General features: G+C 40.8%; 2 protein-coding genes across 8 annotated transcripts in view; one reads left to right on the top strand and one right to left on the bottom strand.

Annotated features, from left to right (window-relative positions):
- Window positions 1-11,184, top strand: part of LOC123610567 (guided entry of tail-anchored proteins factor 1) — a 62,472-nt gene extending 51,288 nt beyond the window's left edge. The window contains exons 5-6 of one of the 2 annotated variants that reach the window (XR_006718202.1): window positions 9,020-9,454; window positions 10,981-11,184. Coding sequence is in view for 1 of the 2 variants with exons in the window: in XM_045501351.1 (XP_045357307.1) it covers window positions 9,020-9,051 (32 nt within the window). In the remaining variant the exon portion in view is untranslated. Of the gene's footprint in view, window positions 1-9,019; window positions 10,826-10,980 lie in introns of those variants that run through there. The other variant, XM_045501351.1, reaches the window with a different exon arrangement.
- LCA5L (lebercilin LCA5 like) overlaps window positions 1-13,623 on the bottom strand; it is a 50,265-nt gene that overhangs the window by 30,630 nt on the left and 6,012 nt on the right. For all 6 annotated transcript variants that reach the window (XR_006718201.1, XM_045501344.1, XM_045501343.1 and 3 more), the window contains exon 2: window positions 11,305-11,460. The gene's annotated coding sequence lies outside the window, so the exon portion shown is untranslated. The remainder of the gene's footprint in view (window positions 1-11,304; window positions 11,461-13,623) is intronic.

Raw genomic sequence — 13,623 nt, 5'->3', positions numbered from 1 at the left:
AGCGGACTTAGAAGCAATGTGTTTAAAAACTAAAAATGAAATGAAATTTAATGATGTGATCCTAATTTCTCATCAGGGACGAAAGCTACCATGTAGTCCAAAGTCCTTGTAACCAAAGGCCATGACTGAAAAACTAATTAAAACCCAGACATAGTCACTTTTATTTTGGTTAGATTTGGTTCAAATTAAGTGCAACAGAAGGTTTAATAAACATAGCAGGTCTTCATTTGTAGGTCAGGAATGTTTTAGTGCAGTGAATTACACCCCAAAGCAACGTCACACATCACTGCAGCGTTCTATGCATCTAGAATAACTTCTCGGCACTTTGCTGCTAGCACCTGCTTGACATTCAGTGAAAACAAAGGTACTGTAGTTTACTTCCACTTTATTTTTAAATTCTTGGTATAGAGCCTAGGCAGTAGTATTGAACTTGATTCAGCTGAATAATCTGTGTGACCAGTAAGGCTAGATGACAAGGTCTCTCACACAGACTCTCCTACACACGCCCCACGAGGTCTGCAATCCTCCATCCAGATTCTTGTTTGATCTAAGGACCCTGGGAGACACGATGGCCCGCAGCTAAATTCACGCTCCCTAAGAATACAAAAGTTTCACAGGAAAGCTAGTTCTCTGAGGTACAATGAGTCCAGCTTCAAGATAGCTCAGGACAGCGACTATACTATATGTAGCTTTCACATGCCCTTGTCCGTGGTTAATATACAAAGACTAGATCCCAATATACACAAGCTTTTTTTTTTCTTTTTTAAAGTAATCTCTGGACCCTACCTGGGGCTCGAACTCACCACCCCCGAGATCGGGAGTCACATGCTCCACTGACTGAGCCAGCCAGGCGCCCCTGTACCCAAACTTTTGATACTGTTGGTAAGCCTTTAGTCATCTGACGTGAGAATTTAAAATGGACAGAATGTGAACTCAGACACAAGGAGGCTCTGGAATCCTCTATGATGCCGCTGCAGGAAGGCACAGAACACCAGTTCTGTTTTGACAGCAGTTCAAAACAAAGGAACCCATCTCCCAGGTCTTTACGGGGGTTATTGTTTTCATTTAACACCCCCACTTCTTCTGTTTCATCAAGAAGTCAGAAGAGAAATGAGCTGCCACCAGACCCTTCCCAACAGGGATCTAACGTCACTGGCTCTACTGAGAGTTTTTGGTTTTTTTCCCGAGTCAGCTTCTGCCTCTTTCTGCATTGGCTGGACTGTCAAGCTTTCTCCTCTTCTGATGAAATACATGAGGCAGTTCACCATCTCCCTACTACAGAAATCTTAGCCCAAATAATCCTAATAACATTAGTACCGTACTTAATATTTAGTGAGTGTTTTTACTTCACCCAAGCTGTGTTTGCATCATCTCATCCTGGCCACGTGAAGGGAACAGGCTCAAGCAGGTTAAGCAGTTGTCCCTGTTTTCTTGCTTCCAGGTCAGGACTTTTTTCATTAAGCATTACAACTGCAAACATCACACTGGTGGTAACATCACACATCCTAAGGCAAAGAATTGATCTTTCCAGACGCATTCTGCCATGTAACAGTGGGTAGATGCACAGGCAAAGATCCTTACTTCTGAACCTTTGCAGATGGATTAAGAAGAGACCAAGTTGTTGGTGTACATGATCCTGAAGGACCAAAAATGCTCTGCTGTGGCCCTCATGGCCTTGTCTGTCCTTGACCCTAGGAGCTGTACCTCCTCACCTCTTCCCTCTCATGACTTTAGCCCCTAACTTCCTCCATGCATCTTGTTAAATCCAAATCACTGCAAGAGGCCAATGGCTGGTAATCTGTGAGACAAATTTTTGACCAGTTGTTGGCTGACCTCTGCTGCTAAAGCCCTGTAAAAATTCCCTCCTCCTTGGGAATGCAAGCTGGTGCAGCCACTCTGGAAAACAGTATGGAGGTTCCTCAAAAAACTAAAAATAGAACTGCCCTACGACCCAGCAGGGGCACTACTAGGCATTTATCCACGAGATACAGGTGTGCTATTTCAAAAGGACACATGCACCCCCATGTTTATAGCAGCACTATCAACAATAGCCAAAGTATGGAAAGAGCCCAAATGTCCATCAATGGATGAATGGATAAAGAAGATGTGTATATATACAATGGAGTATTACTCGGCAATCAAAAAGAATGAAATCTTGCCATTTGCGACTATGTGGATGGAACGGGAGGGTATTATGCTAAGTGAAATTAGAGAAAGACAAAAATCATATGACTTCACTCATATGAGGACTTTAAGAGACAAAACAGATGAACATAAGGGAAACGAAAATAATACAAAAACAGGGAGGGAGACAAAACAGAAGAGACTCATAAATATGAAGAACAAACTGAGGGTTACTGGAGGGGTTGTGGGAGGAGGGATGGGCTAAATGGGGAAGGGGCTTAAGGAATCTACTCCTGAAATCATCGTTTCACTATATGCTAACTAATTTGGATGTAAATTTTAAAAAATAAAAAATAAAATAAAATAAAATTCCCTTCTCCTTCCTCAGAACTCTCCTTTGAGACAGCCATCCCAGTATTGTAGGATAGAGGCTTAATTCAAGAGTGTTTTTCATTTCCAGTCACAAACTGTCCAATGCTACAAGAGTGGGAGTGTGACAGTCAAAGGTGGTGGACAACTTGAAGGCAGGCTGACGTGGGCTTGAACCTAAGTCTGTCAGTTAGTGAAGTGATGTTGGCCATCTATAAGACATGAATAACAACACCGATTCCATAGGGTTATCACAGGGAGAAATGAGATAGTGTTTGTAAATATCTATCACGGCACCTGTCCCATAGCACGCCATCAGCAAATACTAGTTGCCTCTTGGAAGGGTAATTCTTGAACACACACCAGGACTCTCGAGGGCCCTGCTCGTGTCTTTATGTGAGAGATGCAACCAAGAGTCCGTTTGTTTCCACATCAACTATTTTACTGGGAACAATTGCTTGACAAATGGCATTTGACTGAAAACTCTCTGAAGACAGAGACTGTGTCTTGTTTCTATTGTAACTTGAGGCCACCCACTGCTGCCTCACAACCAAAATTTGTAACCACTTGAATACGGATCACCACCATCACCCCCCTACACTGTATGCCAAGCACAGAGGCAGCAGCTTCCATATGGCAGCTGACTTCATCATGATGACAGCCCTGTGCAATAGGGATCAGTCATCGTATTTTACTGTTGAGCAAACTAAGTAAGGCTCAGAAACGTCAAGTAACCCGTCTGAGGTCACAAAGCCAGTGAGGGGGAGAACTGAGTTTTTAGGCCAGGTCTGTCTGCTGGGTTTTTTTTTTCACTGTACCATACTACATGACCCCAAATGGACATAATTTGACCCAACTTGTCACTGCAATTGTAAAATGTTAAAGTATGTCAAGACCTGTGATAAGCCTATGAGAATCATTCACTCTTCAGCTTTTCATGTTTTACCTCTAGTCTAGAGTCCAAAATCTGAGACTATATTGAAACCAATCACGTATCCCTTAACCTTTTAGATTAATCAGTACAACTCACTCAGAATCTGACATGACGGGAACAGTGAGAGACACAGATAAGGAAGTTAGGGTGAAGGAGTGTTTTTTTTTCCATTCCTAGATTAGAATATTGAGGTTTGGTGATGTGCTTGTACTCCATGTACAACTTTTTAAAGTTTATTTTTATTTTGAGAAAGAAACAGAGAGCAGGTGGGGGAAGGCCAGAGAGGAAAAGAGAGAATCCCAAGGCTCTGAGCTCTCAGCACAGAGTCCAATGCTGGGCTTGAACTCACACATGCGAGATCATGACCTGAGCCGAAGTCAAGAGTTGGATGCTCAGGTGCCCCATACACGTACAATTTTTTAAAAGAAATATTCCCAGGGCTTCTGGGTGGTTCAGTTGGTTGAGCATCTGACTTTGGCTCAGGTCATGATCTCATGGTTCGCGGGTTCAAGCCCCATGTCGGGCTCTGTGCTGACAGCTCAGAGCCTGGAGCCTGCTTCCGGTTCTGTGTCTCCGTCTCTCTCTGCCCCTTCCTTACCCACACTCTGTCTGTCTGTCTCTCTCTCAAAAATAAGTAAACGTTAAAAAAAATTGAAGAAAAATAGGGGCGCTTGGGTGGCTCAGTTGATTAAGCGTCCAGCTTCAGCTTAGGTCATGATCTCATGGTTCATTAGTTCGAGCCTCACATCAGGCTCTGTGCTGACAGCTCAGAGCCTGGAGCCTGCTTTGGATTCTGTGTCTCCTTCTCTCTCTGCGTCTCCCTTTCTCACATTCTGTCTCTCTCTCTCTCTCAAAAAGAAATAAACATTAAAAAAATTTGTTTTATTAAAAAAATAAAGTAGTCCTTCTGAATCACATACTTACATAGGGCTAAAACGAGTTGATTGCCCCATGTCTGATACAGCAGAGAACTAGCCATCCTGGTCTCTTTGTTTAATAAACATTGATGTAACAGGAAAAAAAAAAAAAGGACAAAATTCTAATTGAAATCCATTGGAGCCAAATAAGCCTTAATATCTATAAATAGCCTCGCTCTTAAAATAATTCTGTGATTAAAATGTACTCTAATAGAAGGCTTTATAGGTTTAGCTATGGAAAAGAAGGTGGATTTAAGTCATTATTGCTCTCCCCATATAGATTTGCAAGAGCCATAAGCCTCTGTTTTTGGCTGAATTGTCCAATGTATACAATCTCCTGTGGGTCTCTATTTTGCAAGGTCCCTATAGCTGGGAGGCAGTAACTATAGCTCCTTTCAAATGCTTGAGAAAATTGCATACAATTAAAAACATCCCAGTGAGAAGATGCCATATTAGCCAAGTTGTCCATAATCTTTCCTGCTCAATAATTCACTGAATACAATCAGTATCATTTCCACAGGATGGGCCAAAATGCAGTCTTATATAGAAAGTATTTTTGTGAGTGTGTGGGATGGGTGGGTAGAAAATTCATCATTGTCACCAATTATCTAGTGGATGTACTGTCAGCTTGTTTTCAATAAATTTCTATAGAACATGGTATGAGACACAGTTATTTTACTCTTGATCACTATTATAATCTAATCTATTTCACTGAAAATATAAGCAACTTCGGATTAATTACTGGGTTCACTGATCACTCTCATAATTAAATAAGCACAAATATCTAAGAATTACAAACTGTAATTTCAATCCATATCCTTAAGATGTTAATTTTTTTTTTGTAATTTACTAAGCTTAAGAGTTGTCATAAATGTTTTACACAGTGCTATATTCTTTTTGTAAACAATACATTTACAACCTGGTACAGCCAGGAGATGAGCTGGCTGTCCCAGTGATTTCCTACAACTCATGAATGTCAGTTGTTTATTAGTATCAGCTTTTAGGTAAACGTGATGTGCTTCTTTCTGCTGTAACAAATAGAAAGGCAATTGTTCTTAATGTTAATAGCAGTCTTCGACAAAAAAACGGTCATAAGAGACACAGGGGACCAGAGGGTTTCCTATGAAGCAGTTCAGTAACGATGGTACCAACTTAATAAACTTAAATGAGTTTATTAGGTGAGTCACCAACATTTCAATCATCATTTTTAATGCATCCAGTAGGTCAACTTATTTGGCTTACTAAGAGTATATATAAGAAAACAAATTCCTAAGCAACTGAGATGCAACTGTTTTTTTTCAATCTTTTATTGAGTACATAGAAATACAGTACGAAATGACATGATAAACTGCACATATTTAAAGTGTACAATTTGATAATGCTAGACATGTGTATATACTCGTGAGACTACCACCATGATCAGTAGAGCCTACCTACAAAGTTTCCTTGGACCCTTGTGAGGTTCCTTTCTCCCATCCCTCCCTGCTCCTCCCTTTCCCCCCACATGACCACTGACTGTTTGGTCACTCTAGGTTTGCATCTTCTACAGCTTTCTATAAATGGAGCCATACAGTATGCACTTTTGTTTGGCTTGGCTTCTTCGCTCAGCATAATGATTTTGAGATTCATCCAAGTTACTGTGTATATTGGCAGTTGATCTCCCCCCCTCCCAATCTCATCCGCGGTTAGTATCCAATTGTGTGACCACACCACAATTTGTTTATTCGTTCACCTGCTGATGGACTTTTCAGCTATCTTCACTGTTGGGCCATTACAAACAAAACAGCTATGGGCATTCATACCCGGGTCCTATGTATGGACATAAGATTTCTTTTTTTGGCGGGTAAATACCTAGGGGTGGGTTGGCTGGACTGTATGGTGAGTGCATGTTTAACTTCTTAAGAAGCTGCCAGACTGTTCTCCACAGTAGCGGCACCATTTGGCGTTCCGGCCAGCGGTGCAGAGCTCCCGCTGCTCCACATTCCTGCTAACACTTGATATGGTCACTCTTTTTAATTTAGAAAAAAATAATAAATAAAATAAAAACCTAATAGGTCTGTTTAGGGATACCCTATATGGCTTTAGTTTGCATTTCCCAAATGACGGATAATATTGAACATCTTTTCACGTGCCCATTTGCCATCCTTGGGTCTTCTTTTTTGGGGGGATGGGGCGATGAAGTATCTGTTCAAATCTTTTGTCCATTTGTAAATTGGATTGTTGGTTTTCTTATGGCTGTGTTTTCAGAGCTCTTTTATACTCTGGACATAAGTCTGTTACTGGATACATGTTTGTAAATATTTTCTCCCAGCCTGTGGCTTGTGTTTTCATTCCCCTAAAAGTGTCTGCAGATGTTTTTAATTTTGATGAAGCCCAAATTACCAATTTGTTCTTTTACTGATTCTTCTGGTATTGCATCTAACACATCTTTACATAGCCCGAGGCCACAAAGATTTTCTCCCAGAAATTTTATAATTTTGTTTTACTTTGATCCATTTTGAATTAATTATCATGGGTCAGAAATTGACCAGAGTTTTTTTTTTGTTTTTGTTTTTTTTTTAAATAAGGATATTTAGGGGCTCAGTCAGTGAAGTGTCTGACTTCGGCTCAGGTCATGATCTCGCAATCCATGAGTTCGAGCCCCGTGTCGGGTTCTGTGCTGACAGCTCAGAGCCTGGAGCTTGCTTTGGATTCTGTGTCTCCCTCTCTCTGCCCCTCCCCTGCTCGCACTTCGTCTCTCTCTCTCAAAAATAAATAAATGTTAAAAAATAAATAAATAAATAAATAAGATAAAATAAAATAAGGACATCAATTGTTCCAGCACCATTTTTTGAAAAGACCAACACTTTTTGCACTGAATTGCCTTTGTACCTTTATAACTGAGATGCCGTGTGTGAGTCTATTTCTGAGCTCTCTCTGGCTCTGCTCACCTAGTTCTCTATCTTTACATTGACACTTTACACACCTTTCTTGTTACTGCAGCTCTATTATTAATCTTTTTAAAAATTATTATTTTTTTTAATGTTTACTTTAAAAAAAAATTTTTTTTTTCAACGTTTATTTATTTTTGGGACAGAGAGAGACAGAGCATGAACGGGGGAGGGGCAGAGAGAGAGGGAGACACAGAATCAGAAACAGGCTCCAGGCTCTGAGCCATCAGCCCAGAGCCTGACGCGGGGCTCGAACTCACGGACCGCGAGATCGTGACCTGGCTGAAGTCGGACGCTCAACCGACTGCGCCACCCAGGCGCCCCTGATGTTTACTTTTGAGAGCGAGACAGAGTGCGAGTGGGGAGGGACAGAGAGGGAGACACAGAAGCCGAAGCAGGCTCCAGGCTATGAGCTGTCAGTACTGAGCCTGATGCGGGGCTCAAACTCATGAACCATGAGATCATGACCTGAGCCGAAGTCAGATGCTTCACCGACTGAGCCACCCAGGCATTCCTATAATTAATCTTAAAATGGGATAGCATTAGTTCTCCAACTCTCTTCTTTCTTTTCAAAGTTGTTTGGCCATTTTATTTAGGTTCTCTGAGTTTCCATGGGAATGTTAGAATCAGCTTGTCAGTTCCCTCAGAAAAGCCTCATGGAATTGTCATTGTGATTGTGAGTCTACAGATAAATTCATGGAGAACTGACACCCTGACAAAAACAGCTCTGGTTTGTTAGGCCATCTTCTGTAGTTTGTAGTGCATAGATCTGTTACATATTTTTTTTTCAGATTTATCCCTATTTCATATTTTTGATAACTGCTATTATACAGGTATTGTTAAGTAGTATTATCTTTTAATGTCAATTTCCAATTGTTTGCTGCTAGGATATAGAAAAACAATTGATGTTCGTGTATTGATGTCGTATCCTGTAAACTTGATCATTGGTTCTGGTAGCTGTTTTATAGATTTCATCACAGATGATGATGTCATCTGTAAATAAAGAGGGTTGAATTCTCCTTTTCTAATATGGACCCTTTCATTTCTTTTTCTTGCCGGACTGGTTGGCAGAATCTCCAGTACCATGCTGGACAGAAGCGTTGCTAAGAGTTGACGTCCTTGTCTTGCCTTGGAGCTGAGAAGGAGACTGTCCAGTCTTTCACCATTAAGTGTGATGTTAGTTGTAGGTTTTTCCTTTATTAGACTGAGGAAGTTCCCTTCCATTCATTATTTATCTAGGGAAGTAAGGCAAATCTTGAGGGAAAAGTGGGAAGAGAGAGGTTATCAAGAGAGAGGGGGAATAAATAAAAGGGACAAGCAGAGAAAGTTAGGATATGAGGGAAGTCCATTTGGGGCTCCTGCTGAAAGTCTAGGGAATATCCACCAGGGAAACCCTTTCGCCTCCCAGCTCAGGAAGTGGACATCTGCCTCATACAGTACAAGCAGGCACTACATGCTAGAACACAGAAACAATGCTTTAATTTCCCAAACCAGTTCTATTCCTGAATCTTTCTGTAAGAACCACTTTGGGCTCCCTTAGATTCTGTCTGTACTATACTGGTTTTAGGAAAGGGTAGTCAGGCACTATCTGGAAGACTAGGAGGCTTCTTTGCTGGTTGTCAAGGGGCAGAGGCTGCATCCCTTCTGTCGTCTACTGAATGGTAACAATCACCTAACTGTAGACCTTCAGTCAGCTGGGGAAGCCACCAGGTGATTCCTCTACATTGTCACTTTTCCTTCCCTAGAGAGCCCTGGAGCATGCCAGTGCCTCCTGTGATGAAGAAGGGAGTCCTCATATACCTTTCTGAGGCTGTCTTTGGAATGTGCTCAGTGTGAGTGGTAGCTTCTCAGATGGCTCCCACAGACTCCCACTTCCTGGGACTCATGTCCTTGTGTGATCCCCTTCCCTACGGTGTGACTCAGATGTCACTTTCAAGATGAGATTAACTAAAAGGCTTTGATTTCTGTCATCACCTTCTCTTTTTCTCTCACTTGCTCACATTGATGGAAGCCAACTGCTATGTTGTAAGCAGACCCATGGAGAAGTACACATGACAAGAAACTAAGGCCTCAGGCCAACGGCCAGTGAGGAACTGAGACCCTCAGTTGAACAGGCTGTGAAAAACAGAATCCTATCACCAACTGCTGGAGTGAGTTTGGAAGCCTGGAACTACCCCCAGGTGAGTCTGGGGATTACTACAGCCCAAACTGACGTGTTGACTACAGCCTTAAGAGACATCCTGAGCCAAGGAACCCAGCTATGCCCAGATTCCTGACCCAGAGAATAATAAATGTTTGTCGTTGTTTTTCCATCCAGTAAGTGTTCATTTGAAATTGGAGACAGACTTATAATAGACAGAAAACTTCTGTGTCAATCTACTTTAGGAGGTTACAAAATCAACAGTGATCTTGTAGAACATGGGAGAATAGGATTTAATGCTAAATAACTTATTTAGGTGAACAGATGCTTTCTAGAATGTTTACTTGATTTTGAAAAAAATCTATATAATGCCATATTTTCTCTATCTCTAATCCATTAATTTTAATCAAATCATGATCTTAAAATAATTTTTTGGAGTGGTGGCGAACCACACTATTGTTTTAAGCTGTTAAGTTTTTTGGGTCATTTGTTACACAGGTAGAGATAATACACTCAGACATGTCTTCTCAGGATGGTTCAGTTACCAGAAGAATTACTTGAGCTTAACATAAATTACACCCACTAAGGACACAGAACATTCTTAGAATTTTGGAAGTCTCAGGACCCCAGAACTGTTCTATAATTTCTATCTGTAGGACCCAAATTTGGGCCTATTTGGGTTCACCTGTGGTAATTCCATTCTTTTTCATGAAACGGAGTCTGAGAAGTCTCATCAACAATGTCAAATGAACTGTATTTTTGGATATTACTAGTCGGCAACGAGACGTACCATGAACGCATATATCAAGCAGCTCCCTGGAAAATTCAGTCTGTTAAATACCAGTTTTCTCACTGATCTGTTAAAGATGGATGGATTGGTGACTAGTATCAGGTCCATAAATACCCTTTAAGTTGATGAAACTGCTTCTGTGTGTCTTTGTATTAACATAACTGGTCTTACCTCATTGTTATTAATTAAAAAAATGTCTGTAGGCTCCACACATGGATTTCTGATTATGTGGTGCATTATTGAAAAATCAAAGTCTTAGGCCAACCATCTAATGTTCTTCTGAGTTTATTGACCAATTAATTAATGAAAATGTCCAATCAAAGAATGTTTACTTAGTGTCTACTAGGCACTGGGGTTATGAAGAAAGCAAACTTCTGCCTTCAAGGATTTAAAAATAAGCCGTTAGTAATTATGTTAATATTCTTACTATAGAGCGAGCATACTAGTTTTTGATATACTGAGTTTATGGTGGTGTATAGTTCAGATTTTGGCAAGATTTATATTTTGAACACTAGTGTTTACAGTATAAAAGTTCCTGTTTGGGGCACCTGGGTGGCCCAGTCGTTTAAGGGTCCAACTTTGGCTCAGGTCATGATCTCACAGTTTGTGGATTCGAGCCCCACATCAGGCTCTGTGCTGACAGCTCAGAGCCTGGATCCTGCGTCAGATTCTGTGTCTCCCTGTCTCTCTGCCCCTCTCAAAAATAAATAAACATTAAAAAAATTTCCTGTTTTATTGCTCTTGAAGCATAATTGCACATGTTTCTATCATGACAGGGTTGATAGTAGTTTCTTTGCTGTTATGACTCAGGAACAAAACTTACAATCAAAAACACGGCTTGAATGGAGAGAACGTAACCCAACTGATGCTATGCTTTCCTGGAATGCGCCATGTAAAGGCATGGCTGCCCAGAACAACAATAAATTTGTATATCATGTTCTTTTAATTACAGAATTGGAAAGAAAAATGTTTAAGATCAAGATGCACATTTGAATCATTTGAAAACTACATTTTTTGTGTGTAGTTGTCTTCAATTCTGCTTTTGCGACAAAGCAGACAAAAAAATATGCCAAAATGTTTTAAAATGAATTAACGCATACCTGCTGTCCTTCATCAAACGTTCCTAAGATGTATGACGATTAACTATACATTCTGAGTGGACGGTCCTTCACACCACAGTATTTAGGAGGTCTCCAGGGTAGTAGTTTTTGACATGTTTTGGTCTCTTTTTAAGGAAAGAATATACTTCAAAAAACCTAGAATAACATTACAAAAGGAAAATGTCAAGATGTCACAAGTGAACATTTATATGAGAAGAATCAGTTACAAGTTTTGAATCGGTATTGATTAATTTATATCTACTCCTTTGTATATGGTTTGCTGTCTACTCCACACACTAAGGCTTCTTATCAAAGCGAATCAGCTCTTTGCAGTTGATCAGGAAATGGGGTTCGAAGGAGCCACAACAGGGCAGCGCCTCTGAAAATGTTGTGGGTAGAACAAAAGGTTGTGTGGCTCAACCTGCCTGTTCTTTCTCTCCAGTGCAAGGTTGAACATGAGTAACCAAAGTGTTTGGGTTACCTGTTACTTATCTGCAAACAACAAAAATGAGGAAAGGAAGATTCTCCTGGTACTACTGGTGGGCACTGGATCTTAACTTGGAAGCACTGATATTCCAGACATGGTATTATATATCGCAACTTGCTCTTCAACCGTCTCACAAATTACTACATTCTTGGCTATTACTACAACCAGAAAATCCCAATTCTTTTTTTTAATTTTTTTTTAACGTTTATTTATTTTTGAGACAGAGAGAGACAGAGCATGAATGGGGGAGGGTCAGAGAGAGAAGGAGACACAGAATCTGAAACAGGCTCCAGGCTCTGAGCGGTCAGCACAGAGCCCGACGCGGGGCTCGAACTCACGGACCGCGAGATCATGACCTGAGCTGAAGTTGGCCGTATAACCGACTGAGCCACCCAGGCGCCCCCAGAAAATCCCAATTCTTAAAGTAAATATTCTGTAGTGAAGCTGTAACGCATTCAGGAGAATGATTTAGTTTTCAAAGGTTACAACTAGGTTTCCCACCCCAGATTATCGTGTGGGGAGGTAACTGTATTCTTAACCAGTCCTGCTTTATGGAAAACAATAGCTGACGTTCAAGTTTTCCCTCTTTTCTGATCCATTCTCAACACTCGCTACTTCCTTTCCCACTTTACTTTTCCCTGTAGCAGGGATCATTATCTGACACAATCTGTATTATTCTCCTTTAGCTTATCCGTTGCCTGACTTCCCCACTGACGTGTGCTTCTTGATTACAGTATGTTGACTGTTGTGTCTACTGCTGCAGCCTCAGTGCCCAGAAGAGTTCCCAGGAAACACAAGTGTTCAAAAAATATTAAACAAATTAATGGTGAGAATGCTTCTTTCTTAGCTCCCTCAATTCCTGTCTCCATGCCCATTACTCCTGACAAGCTTTGCACTGCTGCTGACTCAACTTAAAATGCCCTAAGTGCCCTTTAAATGAACGCTTTTCCAATACGGTAAACAAATAGATGTCTCAAACTCAAAAGCCAGCCTCATGCTTACTAGTGAAACATGAACGTACCCTCCCGCAAGGACTAAGATAAGGATGCCCACTATCACTTCTGCGAATGAATACTGTCTTGGAGGCAGCAGGCAATGAAATTAGATGTGAGAAATAAGAGGAAGAAACATTAGGAAAGAAAAGCCCAATTATATACTGTGCAAATTATTATCATGTGCAGACGACATGACTGTATACTTAGAAAACTCTAAAAACACTCTAAAGAATATTTAATAAAACTGTAGTTAAGTGGATATAAAAATCAATCTTTTCTATATGCAAATTAAGATGACTTAGAAAATAGATGAGGGGCACCCGGGTGGCTCAGGCGGTTGAGCGTCCGACTTTGGCTCAGGTCATGATCTTGTGGTCCGTGAGTTCGAGCTCCGCATTGGGCTCTGTGCTGACAGCTCAGAGCCTGGAGCCTGTTTCAGATTCTGTGTCCCCCTCTCTCACTGCCCCTCCCCCACTTATGCTCTGTCTCTCTCTCTCTCCCAAAAATAAATAAACATTAAAAAAATTAAAAAACAAGAGAATTAGCACTGATTCAGAAGACAGGGTGTTTGCTCTAAAGAAAAGGCATCTGAATGACAGTAGCAGACCTTCCAGTACAGCTGGCTGCTTGATGTCAACTGTCTAAGGTCTAAAGTTAGCTCACTGTTCTCAATAACTTCTAAGATCTAGTCCAGCGTGAAAAATCTGTAAATTAAACATATCTACATATATCAGAAATTTCAAGCCTTGAGAATGTGAAAATGTGTCATGTTCAGCGTTCGGCTGGTTATAGACAAGCGATGTAGGTTTTGGTCATTTTACAACTTGATATTATTTA

The sequence above is a fragment of the Leopardus geoffroyi genome, chromosome C2 (assembly GCF_018350155.1).
Source record: "Leopardus geoffroyi isolate Oge1 chromosome C2, O.geoffroyi_Oge1_pat1.0, whole genome shotgun sequence".
Taxonomy (NCBI): Eukaryota; Metazoa; Chordata; class Mammalia; order Carnivora; family Felidae; genus Leopardus; species Leopardus geoffroyi.
The sequence above is the reverse complement of the archived record's forward strand: the minus strand, read 5'-3'. Positions and strand labels throughout refer to the sequence as shown.